Raw genomic sequence first — 23,669 nt, 5'->3', positions numbered from 1 at the left:
GGTGATTTAGTATTTTTTTCAAGATCCTCTTCCCATGTATTTTTATACATATATATATATATATATATATATATATATATATATATATATATATATTCTAAATATATAAATAATAATAATAAATGTAAAAATATATTTTAAAAACAAAATAAAACATGCATGCCTTGTGCAGAGAATAAATAATATATACCTGTGTGAATATAAACACTATTCATTAGCCCGTCTATGGTGTTTCCCATTATGTGTTAGCATTAAGCTAGTGGAGTAAAAGGCCAAACTATGTGGTTGTTTTAAATACCATCCATCCATTTATTACCGCCTATCCGGGGTCGGGACGCGGGGACGGCAGCTTTAGCAGCGAAGCCCAGACTTCCTTCTCCCCAGCCACTTCAACCAGCTCCTCCGGCGGGATCCCAAGGCCATCTGAGAGACATTGTCTCTCCAGCGTGTCCTGCGAGTGGGACATGGCCGGAACACGTTTCCAGGGAGGCGTCCAGGAGGCATCCGAACCAGATGCCCAAACCACCTCAACTGGCTCCTCTCAACGTGGAGGACTAGCCGCTCGACCCTGAGTCCCTCCTGGATGACCGAACTTCTCACCTTATCTCTAAGGGAGAGTCCAGACACCCTGTGGAGGAAATTCATTTCAAACTCATTCATTTTTAAATATACAAAATCGAATTCCCTTATTGGCCCAGGTCAAAATTGAACCATAACAATCATACTCTGGGTGCATAGCAAATGAACAGTAGCCTATGTAAGGGTTGAAGAAGTCAACTAGATCCTCTCAGTCCTGCATGTTTATGAAAGCCGCTAGGAAGGGAGGCCTCCCTGTTTTACGGCCTTTTACTTGACGCATCATATACGGAGGGCCTCGCTCTCAGCCTCAGAGGTTATTGTCTGGAAAAGATAGCGGCACAGATACAGCATTCCAAGCAGTGAATTGGAAGCATAATTGTTATGTGGCTCGCACTGAGATGCGCGATATAGCCAGCAAACTTCCAGGAAGTTGCCAGATGTGTTTTACTGTCGTCTCGCTGGGACACGACATGCCTGCGTTCAAGGGGATAACAGTGTACTGTTGAAAAGCACTGCTAGCTTAATGCTAATGGTAGCTAGATAGCTAGCTGGATAGATAGCTAGCTAGATAGATAGATAGATAGATAGATAGATAGATAGATAGAGTTCTGCGACTGAAATAAGGATTTCAATACACAATATGAGTCGTCGTCTGTATAGACAGTATTAGCAGATTTCGAGTTGTAAAAAAGTCCCACATTTAAGATCACGTTGTAATTTAAAAACAAGCAAATGTCACCAACTCATCGAAATGGCCGTTCAACATGTTAATAAACGCATCCTCCCCTTGTTGTTGAATGACATAAAGGTGATCGTTTTCTCACAAAGCAACCAACGCTTTGCCGCATTCTAATCTTTACATGTTGCTAACACTTTGTGAGGCGACGTGACCTTTCCATAAAACCACCACAGATTTTCTCATGACCAAGCAAAACAAAACAATCCCAGCAGCAAAAACCCGCGCCAAGTGCCGGTGCCAACTCGGAGAGATCTGCAAGACTTTCCAAAAGCTTCAAACTTTGCGGTCTAAGAATAGCAAGCGCGATATTATTCCTCTCAACAGAGCCCACCTGCTGTCTCCCTGGAGCCAGGACCTTCCTGTGCACCCGCAGCAGAAGCACCAGCCACCAATATTTGATCATGATTGTCTGAGGAGCACTGGAGACTCGAGGTATGTACAAAAGAGAGGGCAAAAGTCTCCATATGGCGTGGGAAAAAAAGTGAAAACGCATTTTTGAATGATTGTTCCTGACAGCTGAGTGATGTTATTTTAATGAAATAACTTTGTTGGCATCATGGCCAGGCGTTTTCCAACATGAAAAGTATTTTAATCAATCAATGATGTGCTCTTTCCAGTACACGCGTTGTGTGTTCAGCCCATGAATCTGTAATCAGACCAATATGCTTCAATAAATCCTCACTAAAGCAACACAAAGTGAATTTCTTTAACATTCATCTGCTTTAACTGCGCAATGGGACGTTGCTCTCGTCCAATAACAAATCAGATCCATATTTGTTCTTGTTTCCATTGTTGTTTTATTTGGCTGGCATTTTCCAAACATCCATTTTCAATACTGCTTAACCTCATTTGGGTGAGCTGGAGCCGATCCCAGTTGACTGGGTGAGAGGCGGGCTCCACCCTGGACTGGTCGCCAGCAATTGCAAGGCACAAACATTAACATTTTATGTACTGTATGCACAACGCACTGTTGTCATTATTTAATTTAATAATCCGGAGGCTTCCTGAAGTTGTATTTTGTGTTTTAGTCAAATGTGAGAACATGAGCACCGGCATAGGGAATGGGCACACGTATATAAATAAATGGTCAGTATGGTAGCGGCCACAATTTGAGCCAGGAAAAAGCCTGCCCATGGACAATTTAGTCTGCAATAAACCTAACATGAATTATTCGGAATGTGGGAGGGAACACGGAGAAAACACTTTACACAGGGAGGCCGGAGACAAGATTCAAACTCAGAACCTCAGAACTGTAAGGCACATTTGCTAACCACTATTACTACCAGTCAATTAAATCACCCAGCACTGCCTGTCTTTTTTTTTTTTTTTTTAAATAAATACAAAGTAAACAAAAACAAACGAAAAAAAACTCAAATTAAAAAAACAATTTCATTCATGAAATAAAATAAAAACTTAAATGCTTTTTAAACAACGAAAACTAATTGAAACATTTTTTTTTATGTTTACAAAACTAACTAAAACTAACGCTAATTATAGCAAAAATGTCCTTCGTTTTAGTCTTTGGTAATTAATTTAATACATGAGCGCCTTTGGGGATGATTTTAAATGTGATTTGAAGTATATTTATTTAACCGGAATAAGGACGTTTGAAAGTTTGTCACACGTGTATGACGTCATCTAGCAGCAGCCAATAGAAAAGCACCTTCGGGTGACGTCGTCCCAGGCGACAAATTTGCGTGCTTGACTTTTGACTCCAATGGCTCGGCTCGCCTGCTTTTTCATTTAACTCAGCCGAAATGCAACGCTAGGTAAGAAATTTGTTACTTTTTTTTATTTTAGTGTTTATTAAATATTGCACACAAATATTTTTTTTAAACGAAAACTAATACTGAAACTAACTAAACTAAAACAATGCATTATTTAAATAACTAAAACTAATAAAAACTTACAGCACCACCTTGAAAACTAATTCAAACTAACTTTAAAAAACAAAACGAAATAAAAACTAACTAAAATGGAAATTCCCTAACTTTAATAGCCCTGCTTCCTCCAAAGTCTTCAGAGAGAAATAATTTATCTCTAGGAAAATGACTCAGCATTATATTCATAGTGTTTTATTGTATTTACTGTCTTCATATTATTAATTTATTGTTTTGACTGTCTTTGATTTTATATATCTGATTTTTACTTTATGTAAAACACTTTTTGCAGCTTTGTTTATTTTTTATTTTTTAAGTGCTCTATAAATAAAGTTTAACAATGAATGAGATACATACTACATGGAGGTTTCTGTGTGTGTTTCCTGACACGTCATACTGGGGAGAAAATGAAGATCAGCAGTCAAGAGGTCTTTCTCAGAAAGGGGAAGAGTTGGCCCGCCGGCGTGCTCAGGGATGGCCTGCAGTGACACCCTGTGGCTCAAAGTTGTAACTGAAACCCTGAATTGGTCCTCGAGGGCTAAGCAGCATTCAAGAGGAGTAAACGAGGGAAATTGAAGTGGGCTAAACACTAACAAGACTGCAAGAAGTGACCTTTGCGTCCACTTTTCTAATTCATCATACTTTAGTGGCTTTGACACACACGCACATTTAAAATAAATACATTTAAAAAAACAATTTTGTTGCTTTTTTTTGCCTAAAAAAATCTACTCACGTACAATATTTATACTTCTTTACTTCCCAATAATGATGTCTTCATTTTTATCTGGCCTAATCTAGCCCGACAAGAGAAGGGCTGAACAATTAATCAATAATAATGGAATTAATTAATTAACAATTATAACATTAACAATTGCAATTACAATTGATTATTTTTCAAAATAGTTCAACCCTACAGCAGAGCTCCTTTTTGAAGACTGCTTTGGAGGGAAGCGTCTTCCTGTTCGTGTCAACTCTTAACCAGAGTTGTCCCTGGTCCATTCTCTCTTTTTTTCTCTTTGCCGTCATCAGGTTCCGGAACCGGGGCTGCCACCTGCTTCCTGTCTGTCAACATCCAGCTCATGTGCTGTTAATCTCACATGAGAGAGCAGCGGAGCAGTCCACTCCCTCCGCAAGTACCCTCGAACTATGAACTCTGTCTTCCTGAACGCCCAGCCTACCCCCCCCCCCCCACCCCCATTGCTCATATTCGTTCCACTTTGCAAAGTTGAGTGAAGTGGTCCGTTTATGCCTCATTACCGTCAAAATCACTACAATGAGGTGGTGCCAATTCAAAACATATTTCTCCATTGACATGAATGGAAATGCCATTAAACTGTTCCAAAAAAATACTAACATGTTATTTTTATTCATAAAAATAGCACTATATAATATTGTACGTTATAAAAACATACAGTAATGACTTAATTCATGAAAGATTTTTTAATTTTATTTTTTAACAGTTTTGGCCTCTTTTTTCTTTTTCTTTAATTCAATGGAGGATAGAAAATATATGCATGTGAGTATTTTTAGATTATTATTATTATTATTATATCCATTGCTTGAAGGGTTAGAGTTTTATTCTTCTTATTATTATTATTATTATTATTATTATTATTATTATTATTATTATATAAGCATAACTTTACATTTTCATGCCAAGACAACCATTGGAGAGTATTACAAAATGTTTTTCTCATTTTGTCACTATGTCACACTATATGGCTTAATTAAAAAATAAAAATTGAAGGTATGATTTTATCAAATATTGCAGTATGTTTTTTTTTTTTTTGGCTAACAATGTTGCAGGTATTTATTTTTTATTTTACATTTTACTTAATTTCTTGGTGAATAATTCATCAAAATGTGCTCCAAAAAAAGGTGGACTGCAAAAAACGCAAATAACTCAAATCAACCTATTTCTGCTAAACTAACTAAATGATATAAAATGTCAAAGCACAATATAATATGAAGTCAATTTTGTATGTACAGCATGTTATTTATTTTTAGGCCGTACACTAAATTGCAGTTCAATCTTGTCAACATTGCCTATTTTTTTATTATTTTTTTTTTTACAGAAAAATATATAGGTTACACTTTATGTTGGACTATATTGCATTACATCATCGATTGGGGACGTGTGGGACGTGCCGGGTTCAACATCTTAAGCAACCAAATATGGTTCCTCGCCCGATAAAGTAGCACTATCAGCTTTCCACTGTCAACCGCCAGACTAGTTCATTCCAGTCAGAATGAACTCAACGGTACTTCGTCTGATTATATTTGACCTAATTGTTCATCGGGACCCTCCAAACATTCTTTCTAAAATTGCTTATCTGTTAAAAAAAAAAAAAAAAGGATTATTAATCCCTTTAAAAGTGATCACAGCAATATTTTATTGTCTAACGTGACAATATATTCTTGAACAAATATACATTGGTATCTTTGGTTTCGAGCATTCACAATTAGTAGACCAGCTACTTTAGTTGAAATATTTATATTAATATAAATGTATACAATTACTTGCTCCCAAAAATGTATGCTTTAGCAAACTGTTAAATTAATTCCGGGTCATTCTAACAATGATGCCAAGTCAGCAGCGTCCATTATCTTGTTCATACTCATTCTCTCAAAAGGACGCGCGCGCGCGCACGCACGCTGCCACACGTGCACGCTCGCATCCAAGATAAAGTCCAGTGTGCGATAATCAGACATCGATGACGTCACCGCTGCGGCGTCTTAAGGTTGCGTTGAAGATTGGCCCGCCTCCGTGTGAGCCGGCGCCATGACGGGGCTCACGTTGTATTCTGTGTATGCTGGCGGCAGATCGTCGGGTTTACAACCCAGCTGGGACGAAACAGAAGGACAAGATGGCAGTCACACGAGGGAATGCAGACTCAAAGACACTCATTTGCATGTTGGCAATGTGAGGGGAAGACAAAAATCTAAAACTGAAGACAAGAAGATAGAGGGAACGTGCAAACTCCACGTAGGAAGGCCGGATTTGAAACTGTGATTTCCGAACTGCGAGGCAGATATGCTAACTATTAGCGACTGCGATGCATAAATGCATAAATACACATTTTAAAATGATCGAAAGTATCTTAGATGAACATTTGTTTCCTTTCATCTTGAAATGAGCTGGCACATCCGTCTGTTTAAAAAAAAAATCCAATTGGACAATAAGTTTAAAAGAGAACAGTGAAAACAGGAAGTATTTCAAGCTCAGCCTCGTTTTTGATGGATTTTATTGAATGGTTCATTTTATAATCTCTACACATTTGAGCATTCATTTTTTTATATTAGTTGGGGGGGGGGGTGAACAACACTGTACAATAAATGTATGTTATCCATTGCTCTCAATATGTTTTTAAATGTGTTTCTATTATCGTAAAATAGTGCTTATCGCAGCCATTTTCACTGAAGCAACCCCTTTCGCCCCCGGTTGTTTTACTGGATTTTGACTGATTTTGCAAGGCCATAAAATAATAATAATAATAATAATAATAATAATGATAATAATAATAATAATATAACAGAATATTGTGTTCTATTGCTATAAAAACATGGTGGAACCTGCCAAAAGAAAGATTCAAGTCTCATCTTTCATTAGGGAAAAAATATATTTGTATCTGTTTCCGTTTTGCAGCAATTGATCTCTTATACTCTGCTGCCACCTGCTGGCTGTTTTTTTTGTAATGACTACCATTCCTTTAAGCAACCTCTTCATGTCAGAAGCTGTATCAAAACCTTCTGTATGCTCTAGCATATTTTTTTTTAAAATAACTATATTTTTGGTACTGCAAGACAAAGTATTAAAAAACGTATTTATACGTTTTTTGGGTTTAACTGAGTTAAACAACTTAAAAACAGGTGCGACAAATGTGATTAACAAAAAAGTGGTAGTATTTAAATCAAGCCAAAAATTACCTCTGTATATGAAGGTGGGGGTCCGCAGTAGCCCCCGGCAGCGTTATACTGCGGTGGCGTAACGTTTTCTTGGCTGTACCGAGGCACGCCATGGTGGTCTTCTTCCTCCTGCTGCTGCTGCTGCGACAATCTCCCATGAAAGGGGATGAAATATATGGAAGGAGGGCGGCCATCGTGCTCGGTCCGCCTCCACGCCTCCCTCTCGATCTCCTCCTCCCTCAAGCGGCTGCACGCCCTGCAGAAGGTGGTGCAGAACATGATGAGGAGGCCGATGCCCAGGATTGCCAGGAAGATCCTTGGGAAGGGAAATGAAGTGTTAGATTTGCAACTTGACACTTTGCGAATCGCTGCCCGTAAATGTACTTACTCGAGAGCGGGGATGCTGCTGAGAGACATCCTTGCAGGTTGGGTCAACGAACGTCTAATTTGTCCTGTATAAGAAATCCATTTTAAAATACAGTCTCATGAAAAATCAAGTCAATTTATGTAAGACAATCCATTTAAATAAATATATTATACAAGGAAAAAAAAAAGATCTGCTCTTGAATCAACCTTGATTTCTAATTATTTCAGTTGCCACCGCGTTTCTTTTTATTTAACAGAAGACGACAACCAAATATGGCCACGTGAGTAGGATACATAATAATAAAGAAATAAAAACACAGTACTATGTAACCTTTAGATAGACACATGACACTGTCATGAGCATCTGAGTCATCATATTATGATTGTACTACTGCATGCTGGGGGGGGGGGGGTGACCCCGACCCCCCCATTGTCAATAGACTTTGTTGTAGCAGTAGTTGGTAGCTAAATAGGGAGGTCGGTACTTTATTGGTCCCGTAGGAAATTTGGTCATAAGAGCGGTGGTACCGCACCTGTGGAAAGTATTCGTTCCTAGTAAATGCTTTGTAAATCATTAATAAGCAGTTGTAAATGACAAAAGTGGGTGTTGGCACACTATTGGGTCAGTTCTTTTGAATTCTAATGTAGACGTTACGTTCAAGTTGAGCATCAATACTATTATGAACGTTACCCATAACATGTGCTCTTTGAAAAGAAAAATCCTATTTACCATTATTTGTAATTAACTTTCTTTACATAATCGCAAGTGTGAGGCATATGGCACCCGTTTCCTCTCAAATAAGATATCAAATTCCTTATCCTAAAATACAACCACACTCGTACAAATGATTGACCAATGTATAAACAATATTAAATACGAGGCCCCATCCTCTCCATGACAACAATTTCACATCAGAAAAAAAAAAGAAAAAAAGAACGTGAGCACTCACAGTTCTGTCACTGGCTCATCATACTCGTCATTGTAAAGTGGACAAAGACGGAACGCTCACCTCGCTTTTTGTCTGGGCTCTCGTCAGGTGTGGGCTCAGGCCTCGGCACAGCTGAGGTTGCGTTCCGATTTGGCCGTGCTGCTGCCAGGGAGCGACCCGCGGCGCAAAAAAAAATCAAAGTAGAAGAAGAAGAAGGTCGACTTTCGAATGCAAGTTCCGAGCTCTCGCACGTGGATTGTGCAGATGTGCCCTTTTCTATGATAGTACATGGCGCCTTTTATTGGCATGTGCCAAAGGTCCACGCGAGAATTTATGACGGCTGCAGAGGTTTTAAAGTAAACGCTACCAGCGGCCACACCGCCTCACCTCAGACCACTTAGGTTCAGAATCGGTCAAAAACAAATGAACAGTTACGCAAATTATTTAGTTTTGGCGTTTTAAAATTATACAGTATGCTGAAGTCGGTATAAAAAGTCAAATTGGGGCAGTTTTACTTGGCAAACGAAGTATAGGCTACGTAATATTAATATTGGTTAAGGGCCCCCTTTTGAACCATTTTGTTTTAACTCATTCACTGCCATTGACGGCTATAGACGTGAAAAATTCATTTGAATTATTTCTCCTAGTTTAATATTTTTCCCACTTTGGCTAACAAGAGTATAAAAACCTAGATGTATTTTTATTGTATTAGAACAGATATTAATATTATATATTAATTACGGTAAAAAAAAAATTAAATTATTATTTTTTAAATATATAAAAAAATAAAAATATATAGATTTTTAGAAAAGATTATTAAAAATTAGGGGCATCAGGCGATTCAAATTTGTAATCGTAATTAATCGCATGACTACACTAGTTAACTCACGATTAATCACAAATGTTATATCTGTTCTAAATGCCCCGCAGAAAAATGAATTTTAGGTTTTTATACTCTTAACAAAATTGGGGTAAAAAATTTTAAACTAATAGAAATAGTGCAAACTAATTTTTGACGTCTATACAGTAGCTGTAATCTCCGAAACACATTTTTCCACAAAATAATGTTTTTTTTTAAACGTTAAGGTAGTTTACAGTACTTTAACTTTGAATTTGAGCAGGATATGAATACATTTGGAATTGCACATAAATAGAAGTATATTCTTGAACGATCCTAATGGGGATCAATACAAATTGGCAGATTTTCATACATCCTGTCTTTTTATAAGAGTCATGCATTATTCACAGAAAAATTAAGAACAGTTAAAAATATGCCCTCAATATTTTGTTGGAAAAAATGCAAAGTATGACCCATAGGACATCTGGACTTGTTCATGAATTGCAATATGCAAGTGGATAAACGTCTAATTTAGAAGACGTTTCAATCAAATTCAATAGTCACAATGTGACACATATGTGATGGATAGCTCTTCAATATATATATATATTTTTTTAGCACTTCAATATTCAACAAGTTCAAGTTATAAACCAAAACAACATTAAAACCAAGCGAAAAAAAGTGACATCTCATATCACAGTATCTATCAATGAACAATATCAGTGCATTAGCAAAAACATGGCGTAAAACATGAGCATTCATTTCCATAAACAAATAAATATCAAAGGGATAGTTGTAAACTTGGCACCGTTCACTGTTAAGCCATTTTGCTAAGCGCTAATCTTGTTCAGGATGGTGAGGAGGAGGAGCTTATCCCTGATGACTTTGGTTAATGATATTAACTCATTCACTGCCATTGACGGCTATAGACGTCAAAAATTCATTTGAACTATTTCTTTTAGTTTCACATTTTTTTATATGTATGAAAACCTAGATTTTTTTTATTGTACATTCAGAACAGATATAAAAGGTGTGATTAACCATTAGTTAACTAGTGAAGTCATGCGATTAATTACAATTTAAAAAATGTAATTGCCTGACGACCCTAATTAAAAAATATATATATTAAAAATAAGGGGCGTGAGATGATTAAAACTTGTATTCGTAATTAATCTCATGACTTCAACAGTTGACTCCCGATTAATCACAAATTTGACATCTGTTATAAATGTGCAATATTTTTTTCTTCTTATTAGGTTTTCATAAAAAAATTATTGAAATGAAAAAAAATGTTAAACTAAGAAATAGTTCACATGAATTTTTGACGTCTATACTCGTCAATGGCAGTGATTGAGTTAAAAAAAGAAGAAGAAGAAGAATTCACACTCACATTCATTATGGACAATTTAGAATCTGCTAATAACCTAACATGCACGTTTTTAGGATTGGGTAACAACGGAGTAGCATGAGAAAGCCCACATAAGCACAGGGTGAACCTCAAGGGTGAGAACCCATAAAACATGTCAAGTAAAAAAAATTTAAATCAAATAAGGACTCCTCTCTGGACAAACACATTTTGACCTCTCGGACATCCAAACATTGAGACACAGACACGGATTTCACATTGACAAACTCCTGGGGTCGACCCAAAAGCCCTAAAACAACAATTTGTGATCATAAATAAAAGCACAGATGAAAATCAATTAAAGACCGCAAGCAATAGAGCATTAACATAAAAAAAAAAAGTCAATTAGATTTGATCTTTGAGCTATTGAATCAAATAACCCAAAGATACTCTGCACTGACTGACAGCAGTAAAATTGGTGTTAAGGCAATTAGAACACGTCTCATTTGGGAAGTTTCTCTCCACCTGCTCTCACAAAATGTTACATTTTAGGTAACAAATCTGAAAAAACGTCTTTACAAGTCCTCATGAATAAATTTCTGCCGTTTTTTCATCCAGTACTGCAAAATGGGGAAGTTGGTTTCGGCCCAGTTGATGTTATCTTTGATGACGTCGTAGACCTGCTGGATGCATCTCATCTTGGAACCCGTCTCCACCGTCAGAGAGCCGAAGAACTTCTCCACCTGAGCAAACGTACAAAAAAGTGGCATCGCCAAAAGCACATCGGCAGTTCGGAACGTCCGTGAGATGCGGATTTGAAAATGAAAATGTAAACAATAACTCACAGCCTGATGGGATTTTTTAGGGATGTCCGATACCACTTTTTTTTTTAGACCGATACTCAAATTTACTGTACTCACAGAGACCGATACCATTAGTAGTTATGATACATTAAAAAAAAAATAGATAATAATAAAAAAAAAAAAAGAGGCCCACAACAGTGATCTTAATTTTTGATCCCTACAAGGTAATAAAACGAGGAAATGAAGTGCACTCACGGTTTTGAGCAACGTCGAGGAGGAGTACGGGCTGGCCACTCCCATCACCATGTGCGCGATGGAGGAGGAGCCAACTTCAAACCTGCAATATCCATACAAACAGGTCAACTATTTGATGGTCTTACAACATATTTCCGATATTTAACTAAGAAAGTGCACCCTGACAACAGTGCGTACCCAAAGGAATTGTCACTGTGACAACAATTCATATAAATGGGCCTCGAAAAAAGAATTGCATATTAACTCGTTCGCTGCCATTGACGGCTATAGACGTCAAAAATCCATTTGAACTATTTCTATTAGTTTAACATTTTTTTCCACTTTTAACAAGAGTATGAAAACCTAGAAAAAAATGTTTATTGTACATTTAGAACAGATATAAAATTTGCGATTAATCGTGAGTTAACTATTGAAGTCATGCGATTAATTACGATTACAAATTTTAATCGCCTGATGCCCCTAATTTTTAATAATCTTTTCTTTTAATTATTATTTTTTGCATTTTTAATAATCTTTTTTTAATTGTGAGTTAACTAGTGAAGTCATTTTAATCGCCTGACACCCCAAAATTTTTAAATATATATATATATATATATATATATTTTTTTTAAATATATATATATATATATATATAATCAAGTCGTCATTTTTTAATGTAAAACTGTCCAAATCATCTGATTTCAGCATATCAACTATGACTGATTTCTGTAGTCCTTCATTTAAAAAAAAAAAGAAGAAGAAAAGATTATTAAAAATTAAGGGTGTCAATTTTTATTTAAAAGTTTTAATTGTAATTAATCGAATGACTTCACTAGTTTTACGCACGATTTATAAGAAATTTTATATCTGTTCTAAATGTACAATGAAAAAAAATCTAGATTTTCATACTCTTGTTAACAAAAGTGGGAAGAAAAAATTGAAACTAATGGAAATAGTTCAAATGGATTTTTGACGTCTATAGCCGTCAACGGCAGTGAATGAGTTCATCAGCAATTGCAATTGGATGATTTCAAAGTCCTTCAGTGCTATCCCCATAGTGTGAAAAATCATTCCGACTTACACAAATGATGACATAATGAATCTCATTTGACGCCCCAGACCTGACCTGATTTCAGTTCACTCAACTATCTAGTGTCGCTATCATTCCAAAAAAAAAAAGATAAAACTTCTTACCTAACAGACCCTGAGACTTTGGAAATCAGACGGGCACAAGTAAAGTGCCGACAAGAAAGTCGTCGGCATGTCGACACGTGTCCCATTTGTTGCTCAGTGATAACAAAACGAATCTCGGCTCACGACTGACTTTTTGATCAGCGTCGGCCAATTGGCTCGCAGGAAGTCCCACGCTAGTCGGTGGCCTCGCGGGTTCCTGCTGATGGAGACCAAAAGATCTGGGAGGTCTTGAGTTTTCACCACCTCGCCCAGGAGACTCTGCGCCAGCAACCTGCAGAGGAAAGACGAGACCGAATAGAATATGATTTATGATATGATAGGACGCTGCGTACGTATGTAGCGGTACGTACGTTCAAACGTACATGTAATAAAAAAAAAAAAGACATTTCAATGAGAAGAACTATTGCTCTACATACAAAAACAAATAAATACGAATGAAGTGGATAAATAATTATTTGTAAAAATTAAGGTAGAATCGTTGCCAGCAATTTGCATATTGCTTTACCTTTTATTCATCTTTTTTTGCATATGAAATCCATTGATTTATTAAAAAAAATGGGAAGATTTTTTTTTCCCATGACGATATTTGACGCTCTTCTCCATTCACGCAATACATCCGATTGACATCGTTCCAATTTCAACATGTTCCAAATATTCATGCCAGTGGGGCTTCTATCGTTTTCATTCCAAAAATTTCACGGTTTTCCCATAATTCAACATGTTTTGTCTTAGAATAACCCCTTTTCATTTCAATTGAGGCCGAATTTCCATTGCCACATTCAGACAATCCTCATTTGCAGGGATGTGATTTGACCAAAGTGAAATTATCTGAAAATTTAGCCGGGGGTCTGGGGGCCGCTGGCACCCAGCTAGGTCCAGGGCAGTGCCCTGGTGGGGGGACAAGGGGAGCGCAGCCCCCCCGGAGCTCATGGGTTTTCCGTGTTTTTAAGTACTTTCAATGCACTCACATGACAAAGAAATAGACAAAACAACAGCATAAATTTTCAATGTATATTGAACTATCCCATATAAAATGGCAGTTTTAGTCAACTCAAAATCAGTCACATTCAAAAACATTGGATTGCCTTTGCTTTTAAAAACTATCACTGAGAATATCATCATATCTAACTAATGTGATTACTAAGTTAACACATAAATAATGTTGAAGAGTTCAAATTTCATGAACAAATAATTGTATCATGACCAAATGAAAAGTAACTCATATTAGAGCATACCACAAATGTCTTTGTTATAGCAGAAGATGTTATCTGTCAGAGTCATGTGCATACACAATGAACTACTAAAAAAAAAATAAAAATAAAAAAAAATATATAAAAAAAAATAGAAATAATTTTTTTTTTGGGGGGGGAGATAAAAAAAGCGGAATTCCGCGAATTAGCGGAAAAATCACATCCCTGTCATTTGGTATTTAAATAATTCTGCCTAATCAATCCACAACAAATTTTTGCACATACCAAAAATTCCCATTTTTTCCTTTCTCAAAAATTCCCGTATTAAGACATATTCTACACTCGTCCGTCCCTCCTCAACATGATTTGAACCATTCAAACGATTCCAGCTTCATCATGTGCAGTTCATTCAAGCTCATCTGATTTTTTTACTCCCATTCACAAAATTCAAAAACATTTATAAAGCCCCAAATTGCAAATATGCGCGTATTCCTCTTGCATATTCACCGACATGGACGTCCGCAACTTACTTGATCGAATACGTACCACTTGAGCTTTTTCCGCAATGGGCTGATCGTCAACGCAAGCTTGATGCGGCTCTGAACGGACATTTGCAAGGTCGCTCGGTAGAACTCAAACAGGAAGTCCCACCCCTCCGGCGTTTGAGCCCCGACGGCGTACACGGCCAGGGTGACGTCAACGGGGAGGCTGAGAAGCGGAGACATCTTCGTCATCATCATCATCATCATCATCATCAATCAAACGTGAGGGGATGATGTCGGATCGGACCTCATTTTGCCATCCGAGTCCTTCCACATGTTGAACAGCTGGCTGGCTTTGCTCACGCAAGGCGTGTAGTTCCTGACGCAGGCGAACAGCAGCAGGTAGCCGCGCAGCGTTCGTTCGGACGTCGAACCCGAATCGTCCCACCGCTGGCTGTCAATCAAGTTCTTGAACAGGTCCAGCATGAAAGCCTGTGAACACAACAAAAGGATAATGAGCAAATAATTGTCAATCTTGTGGCGTTCTTTGTTTATGAATTAAATCATGGAGCCGTTCCCTCGACCGCAAATTTGAGTTGGCTTCTTGGTTTGGACAAACAGAGATGCTCGCTTTTCATTCGGTCATTAGTTTGAACAGTGAGAACAATCGGAGAAAAATCCTGGTGAAAAAAAAAAAAAACATAACAGTGATGTGGCGGAACCTAAGGAATCTAGACAACAGACAAGCGGAAGTGTTTTCAGCTAATTGGAGACGGAGAGAATTTGTCAAGAAGAGACAAAAGCAACAATGATCAGAATGATCACTATGAAATGAACTTGAAAAAAAAAAAAGCTTAACATTAAAAAAGTAGGAACGGCTTATAGTTTGAATGAATTCATAAGAGGCACAATTGCTAATTGGGCCCAATTTGGACATTTCACTTAGGGGTGTGCTCACCTTTGTTGCCAGGGGTTTTGACTAGGGCCCATTTAATTGAGTGTCTGATTTAATCGGCCAAAATGAGTTCTTTTAAATCTGGCCTTTTTACACATAAGACAAAGATAATGACATTGCAACATCGCCCAAAGGGGAAAAAATTAAGTTGGATGATTTTTTTCCTGATTTTTATCTCTTTTCTAATGTAAATAAATAAATACTAAAGGAAAACGTAACAGTCAAATGTCCTGCTTGTAATTCAATTTTTGTAAACATTAACTCATTCGCTGCCATTGACGTCAAAAATTCATTTGAACTATTTCTATTCAACATATTTTTTAAGAGTGTGAAAACTTAGATTGTTTTTATTGTACATTTAGAACAGATATAAAATTTGCGATTTATCGTGAATTAACTAGTGAAGTCATGTGATTAATTACAATTTAAAAAAATTCATCGCCTGACGCCCCTAATTTTTCATAATCTTTTCTTTTTAAATCGCTTTACAATCTTTAATTATAATTAAATTACAATTAAAGGTTGTAAAGCGATTACAATCTTTAATTGTAATTAATCGCATGACTTCAATAATTAACTTTCGATTAATCAAACATTTTATATTTGTTCTACATGTTCAATATATATTTTTTTTTTTAGGTTTTCATACTCTTAATTACAAAAGTGGAAAAAGTGGAAAACTAATAGAAATAGTTCAAATGAATTTTTGACGTCTATAGCCGTCAATGGCAGTGAATGAGTTAAGGGACCAAAAAAAAGAAGTTATTTAATGTATTATATACATTTTTTAATTAATCAGAAATGTATTCCGCCAAATATCTGAACCGGCATCGGCCTGAAAAACATCCTAGTTTCGGCATTAACGGCTGTGCACTGAATTATTGCGATGGCAACACTAAATGTACAATATTTGACAATTCAACAGCACAGTAATTGTGCCCCGCAGTCAATTACCGCTCCCAACCCCCAAGACAAAAGTTTGCAGACGCGTCTCAGCCAGACGAAAACTGAACTCAAACCCGTCTGACAGCATTTCAACTTAATTATCGTTTCATGTGTCACTTGAATGTCTGCACACCAAATTGTGTTTTGTCCCAAACTGCCGCCGCTGCCTCTGCTAACCTTCATGCCCTCGTCGAGAAAAGCAACTTCCCTCCTTTCGATCAGTTTGTAGATGGGGATGAGCTCTCGAAAGCCCTGCGTCACAGCCATGATGTCCGTCTCTCTGGACAGATATGTGGCCAGATCCAGAGCCGTTTCCAGGCTCACCATCTTGATGCTGAAACGCACACGATAAAAAAAAAAAAAAACATGTGGAAAAGCCAAGGCAACAGGATTTGCATCGTATTCTAGATTAATAAGCACAATTAAACTGCACTGATACAACATAATGTGCCATACACGTCCAATATAATCTTAAGCATTTCATCTCATTCACTCTGCTTCGTCTGTCCCTCCTTCCTTTCCTCGGTCTCTCCTTTGGTCTCCCTAATTTGTTGGAATTGAGATGCTTCTGGGGTTGGTGAAAGACTCTGGCTGGCAACCCGGTGGGTGGTAGGTAATGTCTGGTCGGTGCTGGATTTCGCTTTCCTTTCTTTGATCCTTCCTCGGGTCTCCTGACAACCTCACGACTCTAGCTGGATTCTGAAGTATTCGGTTTAGGTGAACGGTATGGGATTTTTTAATAGGTTTTAGGTGAACTAATGAGTACACACTCACACGCACGCAATAAAAAATTATAATTTAAAAAAAAAAAAAGAGAGAGCAATGATGATGACATGTCAAATCAGTAAAATTACCGAATGAACAATACTGAGCTCTCCCGGGGTGGGGGAAAAAAACAACAACAAAAAACATTTCATCTCAGGGGGCGGCCATTTTGCCACTTTCTGTCGCGTGAAAATGACATCACAGTTGCTTAGGGATCAGGTAACAACCAATCACAGCTCAGCTTCACAAAACAGGTGCGCTGTGATAGGTCGTTGCCTAAGCCCTGAGCAACTGTGATGTCATCTTAAGTTGACAACCAGTAACAAAATGGCCGCCCCCTGAGCTGGATAAAAACGGCTGGATTTTGCTGCATGACTCATATTCCACAAATGTAATATTAATCAGAATGTTATGTTTAGACTAGTGAGGTCACATATAACATATAATTGTCAAGAAATGTTTAAGGTTGACTTGAAATCAACTCGTCCATGTTTTCTGACCTGACGAGCCGGAAGACGTCATGTATGAGGCTGGCTCGGTCCTTTCCGCTGAGCGCCGTGTGGTTGTTGTGCAGCAGTTTAATCATGGCTTTCCAGCCATCTTTGCCGTAGTTAACGACGTAGTAGCCGCTCATGTCCACGTTGAACTTGATCCAGTCCACTTGATTTGGGAGGCGCAGGACATCTGTGGACAAGGAGGAGTTACATTATTTTCGTTGTGCCCCCCCTGCAACCCCCCAACTAACTCTCTGCTGCGACTATAAATAGTCATTTGTCTGTCAAATTGTTTGAAATAAAACTCTGCAAAGGAGCTAATAGTCCTTGTACACTAACTGACAATGAAAGCGCCACTGCCACCTATTGTAGTGGATGCGCAATTACACTTTATACTAGTATAGCAAAAAAAAAAAAACATCCTGAGGTCACACGCACGACCTAATAAAGAAAAAAAAAACATTGAAAAATTTAAAAAAAAACATTGAAATTTTTCATAAGAAAAATTACGCAGGACAGCAAAAGGAAAAATTTCAAACCCCCCCAAAAAACAATCACAGCTTACCTGTTTTCTGTATCTCAGCTGTGATTGGTTGTTACATGAGCCCTGACCAACTGTGATGTCATTATCAGTGGACAGCAAAAAACAAAAAAACAAAATGGCCGCCCCGAGATGGAGCGGATTTTGCTGCTTAACTCATATTCCACAAACGCAATATTAATCAGAATGCTGTGTTTGACTAGGGGGACACACACTTTTGAGGTTGACTTCCTGTTTGCAATTTTGTGAGGGAGGGGGCAGGGGGAAACTCAATAGCATAAAAAAATATATATATCTGTGCCATAGCAGAAAATAAATAAATAAATCAGGCTCTTACCCACTTCGGATTTCATCAGTACGTGATGTGTTGTGGGCGAGTCGCTTGTCTTGTACGTTAGTGGAATCCTCCAAATGAGCCTTGAACACATCATCGCGATTAAAATGACATTGCAAAAAAGACATACAAATGTTGCAGGTACATCATAATGAGTCTTTTTGGCACGGTAACATATTTGTAGCTCTTTTTAAGCTAGTTTGCTAATTCCATGTTCCATGAGAAACACTGCTCATTATGTGTTCAGTAATAGAATCTGCATTTACTTTTTTACTTTAATAGAATCTGCATTTACTTATTTACTTTTTTTCAGTGGTGTCTTTATTTTTTCCAGTGGTGTCTTTATTTTTTCCAGTGGTGTCTTTAGTGATGGTGGGCTTGGGTTCTATCTTCAGGTAATGCTGCTGGGTGAGCATGATCTTGCGAGTTTTTACTTCCACACTGACTAGCGGGAAGCCCTTCTGCAGCGTCCACGTGTCCATGATGGCCTTGACGTCAAACTTGTCGCCGTCGTACTGTTTTGTGCCCGAACACAAATCAATCACAACATGCACATCGCACCTGGTGAAATTCATTTTCGTGCGTGACAACTTACATATTCTCCAGATCGAAGGGTGTGTTTTGAGCAAAATGCTTTTTGCTTCGATGAAACGCCTGGCAGATCATTCAGATCGCAAACCTGATTAAGAAAAGAAAATGTATATATTTAAATCATTCACTCCCAGCCAAATTTCACTGAAGCAACCCCCTTCGCCCCCGGCTGTTTTATTGGATTTTGACTGATTTTGCAAAGCCCACAGAATATAGTGTTCTATCGCTATAAAAACATACCAAAAGAAAGATTAGAGTAAAAGAGTACATTTCTATCTGTTTCAGTTTTACAGCAATTTGCATTAGAATATAGCTAAATTTCATCATTATTCACATTCCTGGAGAAAACAGTCAAAAAAAAGCTTGCTGCAACATGGCTCTGGCTGATCTCTTATACTCTGCTGCCACTTGCTGGCCACTTTTTGTAATAACTAGAATTGCTTTAAGCCACCTCTTCATGTCAGAAGCTGCATCAAAGCCTTCTTTATGATCTTGCATAAGAAAAACGTATAAATACGTTTTTGGAGTGGAGGACATTTAAAAAACGTATTTACACGTTTTTGGGTTTGAATGAGTTAATAATATTTTTTTCTGTAGAAGATAATATAGAATAATAGAATAAAATTGTGTGGCGATATCCTCCTACACATAAATCACTCACATTGGTCAGGCTCTCCCACAGGTGGCTGTTGACTGTGTTTCGGTAGCTATAGCGCTTCAGGTAGCGGACGAGCCCCACCTCAAACACTTCAGGTGTCAGGAAATCTTCCAGCATATGCAGAATACACGCTCCCTGAAAAAAACAGCAGACTGTTAAACAAAGAAAGACGCACTGATCAAGGAAGTCATAACAGAAAAAAATGAACCTTATCGTAAGACACGTCGTCAAACATTTCCTGTATCTCGGCGGGGTTTTCCACAGGGGTGGAAATGGGGTGCGATGAGGCGAGACTGTCGACCTCCATGGCGTTGTAACACTTCCCCAAGAATAAGTCATTCTAAGAAGACAGAGATTCCTTCATGAGGAGGCGCAATGGCTAACGCGCAATGGCTAACGCGCAATGGCTAACGCGCAATGGCTAACGCGCAAGGGCGCGGCTCTCACCGCTTGGAGCTCCGGGTAGGTGGCGTCGACGGCGATAAACTCCATGAACTTGGCAAAACCCTCGTTGAGCCACAGGTCGTTCCACCACTCCATCGTCACCAAGTTGCCAAACCACTGCGCAGAGACGACAAATGTACAGTACTTTCATATATAGTGGATATAAAAAGTCTACACACCCCTGTTCGTACGTCAGGTTTTTGTGATACAAAAAATATGAGACCAAAATGAGTACTACAAAGTAGAGGTTTGGCAGCTCATTCCTGCCTGAAAAAAATATAGATAATAATAATAATAATAATAATCCATTGGTGGAAATAAGCTTCTTCAGTTAAATTTAAAAAAGAAAGAAAAAAACAAAGAAAGAAAAAAAGGAAAGGGATTATTTTTTAAATTTTTACTGGCGGAATAGGTCTTCCCTTGGTAAAAAAAAAAAAAGGAACAAATTCTTTTTTTTTCTGGCAGAAAAAGTCTTCCCAAACTAAAAAAAAAAAAAATGGTGGAAATAGCTACATCCAGAAAAAAAAGAAAAAAAACGGGCTTCTTCAGTTAAACTTAAATTTAAAAAAAGAAAACAAAAAAGAAATAAAAGGTATATATATATATATATATATATATATAAATGAAGAAGAAAAAAATGTTTTTTTACTGGCGGAATAGGTCTTTACCATGGTAAAAAAAAACAAAAAAACTAATTCTTAATTTTTTTCTGGCAGAAAAAGTCTTAAACAAACAAACAAACAAAACTGGTGGAAATAGGCTACATCCAGTAATTAAATTAAATAAACAAAGAAAGAAAAAAAGGTGTTTATTTATTTATATATATAAAAGGAAGAAAGACAAAAAGTTTTTTTTTTTACTGGCGGAACAGGTCTTTACTATGGTAAAAAAAAAAAAGAAAGAAAAGAGGAACAAATTCTTTTTTTTTCTGGCAGAAAAAGTCTTCCCAAACAAACAAACAAACAAAACTGGTGCAAATAGACTACATCCAGTAAAGAAAAAAGAAAGAAAACAAAAGTCAAAAGGGCTTCCCAAACTAAAAAAAAACAACAACACACTGACGGAAAAAGGCTTCTAAATTCTGGTGGGAATGGGCTTCAAGATAATAGCTTCATGTTTTTTTTTATGATTTATCTTGCTCCAATTTTTTCTCTCATCACAAATACCTGCCATTTAAAGAGGGCGGTATCGACTTTTGCTATCCACTGTGGATGATTGTGACAACAAGTGAGGTCTCCCGGTAATTTAGTATTCGGGTGGTCTTGCCTGGTGTGCGAGCTCGTGAGCAATAATCTTGGCGATCTGCAATTTGTCTGTGATGGAGGATTTTTCCGGATGGAAGAAAAGGGCCGCCTCTCTGTAGGTTGTCAAACCCCAGTTCTCCATCGCCCCCGACTGGAAATCCGGGATAGCAGCCAGGTCTGCCACAAGCAGACACCAAAAGGAAATACAAAACTGGACATGTCAACATACAGGATGTATCATTTCAAATATTTTGGTCTATTTATGTCGGAGAAATACAATATGAAATAAACTTCACCTTGAAAAATAAAAGATCAGAACTCAAAGGTTTTGAATTATTTGGGCTGTATTCGAGCATATCTAACAAAGAACAAAAAAACCCTTAAACTAACATTTGGTTTTCAACATCTTGTTTGAGATCATTTGAATGAGCACCGGCTGTAATTAGACTACAAAATGACATCACATTTTTGGTGGCACTGTATCATGTGTTATTAGATGATTATTTCCATTTAGGTGCCAATTAACTCATTCACTGCCATTGACGGCTATAGACGTCAAAAATTCATTTGAACAATTTCTTCTAGTTTAACATTTTTTCCCCCCACACTTTTGTTAACAAGAGTATGAAAACCTAGATTTTTTTTTTTAATTGTACATTTAGAACAGATATAAAATTTGTGATTAATCGTGCGCTAACGAGTGAAGTCATGCGATTAATTACGATTAAAAATTTTAATCGCCTGACGCCCCTAAATTTTAATAATCTTTTCTTTTTTAAATCGTGTCACGATTAATCATGTTAACAAAAGTGGATTTTTTTTTTTAACTAATAGAAATAGTTCAAATGAATTTTTGACGTCTATAGCCGTCAATGGCAGTGAATGAGTTATTGATGATGACTGACACTTGGTATATTACAAATAAATGAATACAAAAAGTCAAAGTAAAAAAAAAAAAAAAAAACTAATTACCTCAGCGCACGCGGTCATGCAAGGACATATGCGCGCATGGGATGTACTATTGCATAATTGAGGTAACCACTCCTTTAATTTGTCACTCATGATAATCTTGCACAATAACATCTATAATCTATAATCAAATAAAATAAATCCAAAAGAGTGACAGACTAAAATCACCAGTATCTGTCAGTCCAAATATTGTGAATTATTGTCGAATGCTTAAGTAGAAAATGTATATTTAACACAAAAAGTGTGAGGCAGTCATGTTGTGACGTAAGGTTACATATGAGATTTAAATGTTACGACATCCCACATTCTGTGTCAACTACCGAACAACATGCTCACCCTGTTTGGGGAGCGGGTAAGGAATATTGAAGTAGTTGTCGTAAAAGTCGAGCAGCTTGACAGCGGCGTCCAGCGCAAAGTCTGTCTGGTTGAGTTTCTCTGCTACGGCGTAGACGGAAATCTGATGGCAAGCAAGAATGCATATTTAAGTCTTTACATCGCACATCCTTCCATCCCCATTGAAATGAATGGAAATAGCAGTAATCCGTCCCAGGTTGCCCCAAAAAAACGGGAGTTCAAAATGTTTTCATGAGAATTGTAGCTAATCAAATCTAGTCTAGAAGTAGGCAATTTGAGTAAACATATTTTAAGTTCATTCCCTTCATTTTTTTCCTCTGCAAACAGGGTTTTTTTTTTCCTCTTGTGCATTTTCCTAGAAAATAAAATTAAATACAATTAAATTAAATTAAATAAATGGTGCCAGAGGGTACTAATTAGCCTCAAGGACAACACTAGTAGCCCAAGGGTTAGTTCTTAAAAAATAAAATAAAAATAAAGCTCTCCAGTAATGTGACATTGTGACTTACTAAGAAAAAATAAAACAGAAGATCAATGTATATAAACTTGGGACACGTTTATTTTGTACCAATGATTATATATTTTGTTTAAAAACGAAAGGATTTTTAAAATTTTTATTTACCCCAAAAATGCCATTTTTGTTTTTATTTTAGCAACATTTTTGGTCAGTTATTATACTGTCAGAATTTAATATCAGCCCATGCTTACTCCAGAGTAACTTTTTTATTTTTATATATTATTTATATTGATTTATATGTATTTTATATTTATTTATATTTGTATTTATTTATTTTTTTATTTTACTTGGCGCGCACAATGTAAATAGATTAAACTGTAAATATTCACATTTTCACTCATTTTTGTTATATTATTGATAAATTAACTTATGT

At 37.0% G+C, this 23,669-nt stretch overlaps 2 protein-coding genes and 1 long non-coding RNA gene across 4 annotated transcripts in view; 1 reads left to right on the top strand and 2 right to left on the bottom strand.

The window, feature by feature from the left end:
- The first annotated feature begins 2,951 nt into the window (after nt 1-2,951).
- LOC144049492 (uncharacterized) lies at nt 2,952-4,961 on the top strand. Its single transcript, XR_013293579.1, has 2 exons — nt 2,952-3,087; nt 4,228-4,961. It is a non-coding gene; the product is annotated as an uncharacterized LOC144049492 (long non-coding RNA).
- A 770-nt stretch (nt 4,962-5,731) lies between these two features.
- LOC144049341 (uncharacterized) lies at nt 5,732-9,046 on the bottom strand. The gene is made up of 4 exons (XM_077562186.1): nt 8,481-9,046; nt 7,493-7,556; nt 7,126-7,420; nt 5,732-6,042 (listed from the first exon to the last, which is right to left on the bottom strand). The coding sequence occupies exons 2-4, from the start codon at nt 7,519-7,521 to the stop codon at nt 5,935-5,937; spliced, it is 432 nt and encodes a 143-aa protein (XP_077418312.1). The 5' UTR covers nt 7,522-7,556; nt 8,481-9,046; the 3' UTR covers nt 5,732-5,934.
- A 551-nt stretch (nt 9,047-9,597) lies between these two features.
- The window catches only part of erap1b (endoplasmic reticulum aminopeptidase 1b), an 18,293-nt gene continuing 4,221 nt past the window's right edge, over nt 9,598-23,669 (bottom strand). Inside the window, exons 6-20 of one of the 2 annotated variants that reach the window (XM_077562244.1) lie at nt 22,762-22,882; nt 21,479-21,633; nt 20,216-20,329; nt 19,977-20,108; nt 19,772-19,903; nt 19,115-19,198; nt 18,823-19,034; nt 18,523-18,602; nt 17,651-17,834; nt 16,563-16,719; nt 14,793-14,977; nt 14,550-14,711; nt 12,944-13,084; nt 11,641-11,722; nt 9,598-11,325 (exon numbers count right to left, since the gene is read on the bottom strand). In XM_077562244.1, coding sequence (XP_077418370.1) covers nt 11,158-11,325; nt 11,641-11,722; nt 12,944-13,084; nt 14,550-14,711; nt 14,793-14,977; nt 16,563-16,719; nt 17,651-17,834; nt 18,523-18,602; nt 18,823-19,034; nt 19,115-19,198; nt 19,772-19,903; nt 19,977-20,108; nt 20,216-20,329; nt 21,479-21,633; nt 22,762-22,882 — 2,109 coding nt within the window. In that variant the 3' untranslated portion in view covers nt 9,598-11,157. Of the gene's footprint in view, nt 11,326-11,640; nt 11,723-12,813; nt 13,085-14,549; nt 14,712-14,792; nt 14,978-16,562; nt 16,720-17,650; nt 17,835-18,522; nt 18,603-18,822; nt 19,035-19,114; nt 19,199-19,771; nt 19,904-19,976; nt 20,109-20,215; nt 20,330-21,478; nt 21,634-22,761; nt 22,883-23,669 lie in introns of those variants that run through there. The other variant, XR_013293544.1, reaches the window with a different exon arrangement.

This window comes from Vanacampus margaritifer, chromosome 3, assembly GCF_051991255.1.
Source record: "Vanacampus margaritifer isolate UIUO_Vmar chromosome 3, RoL_Vmar_1.0, whole genome shotgun sequence".
Taxonomy (NCBI): Eukaryota; Metazoa; Chordata; class Actinopteri; order Syngnathiformes; family Syngnathidae; genus Vanacampus; species Vanacampus margaritifer.
This window is presented reverse-complemented; position numbering and strand designations above follow the sequence as displayed.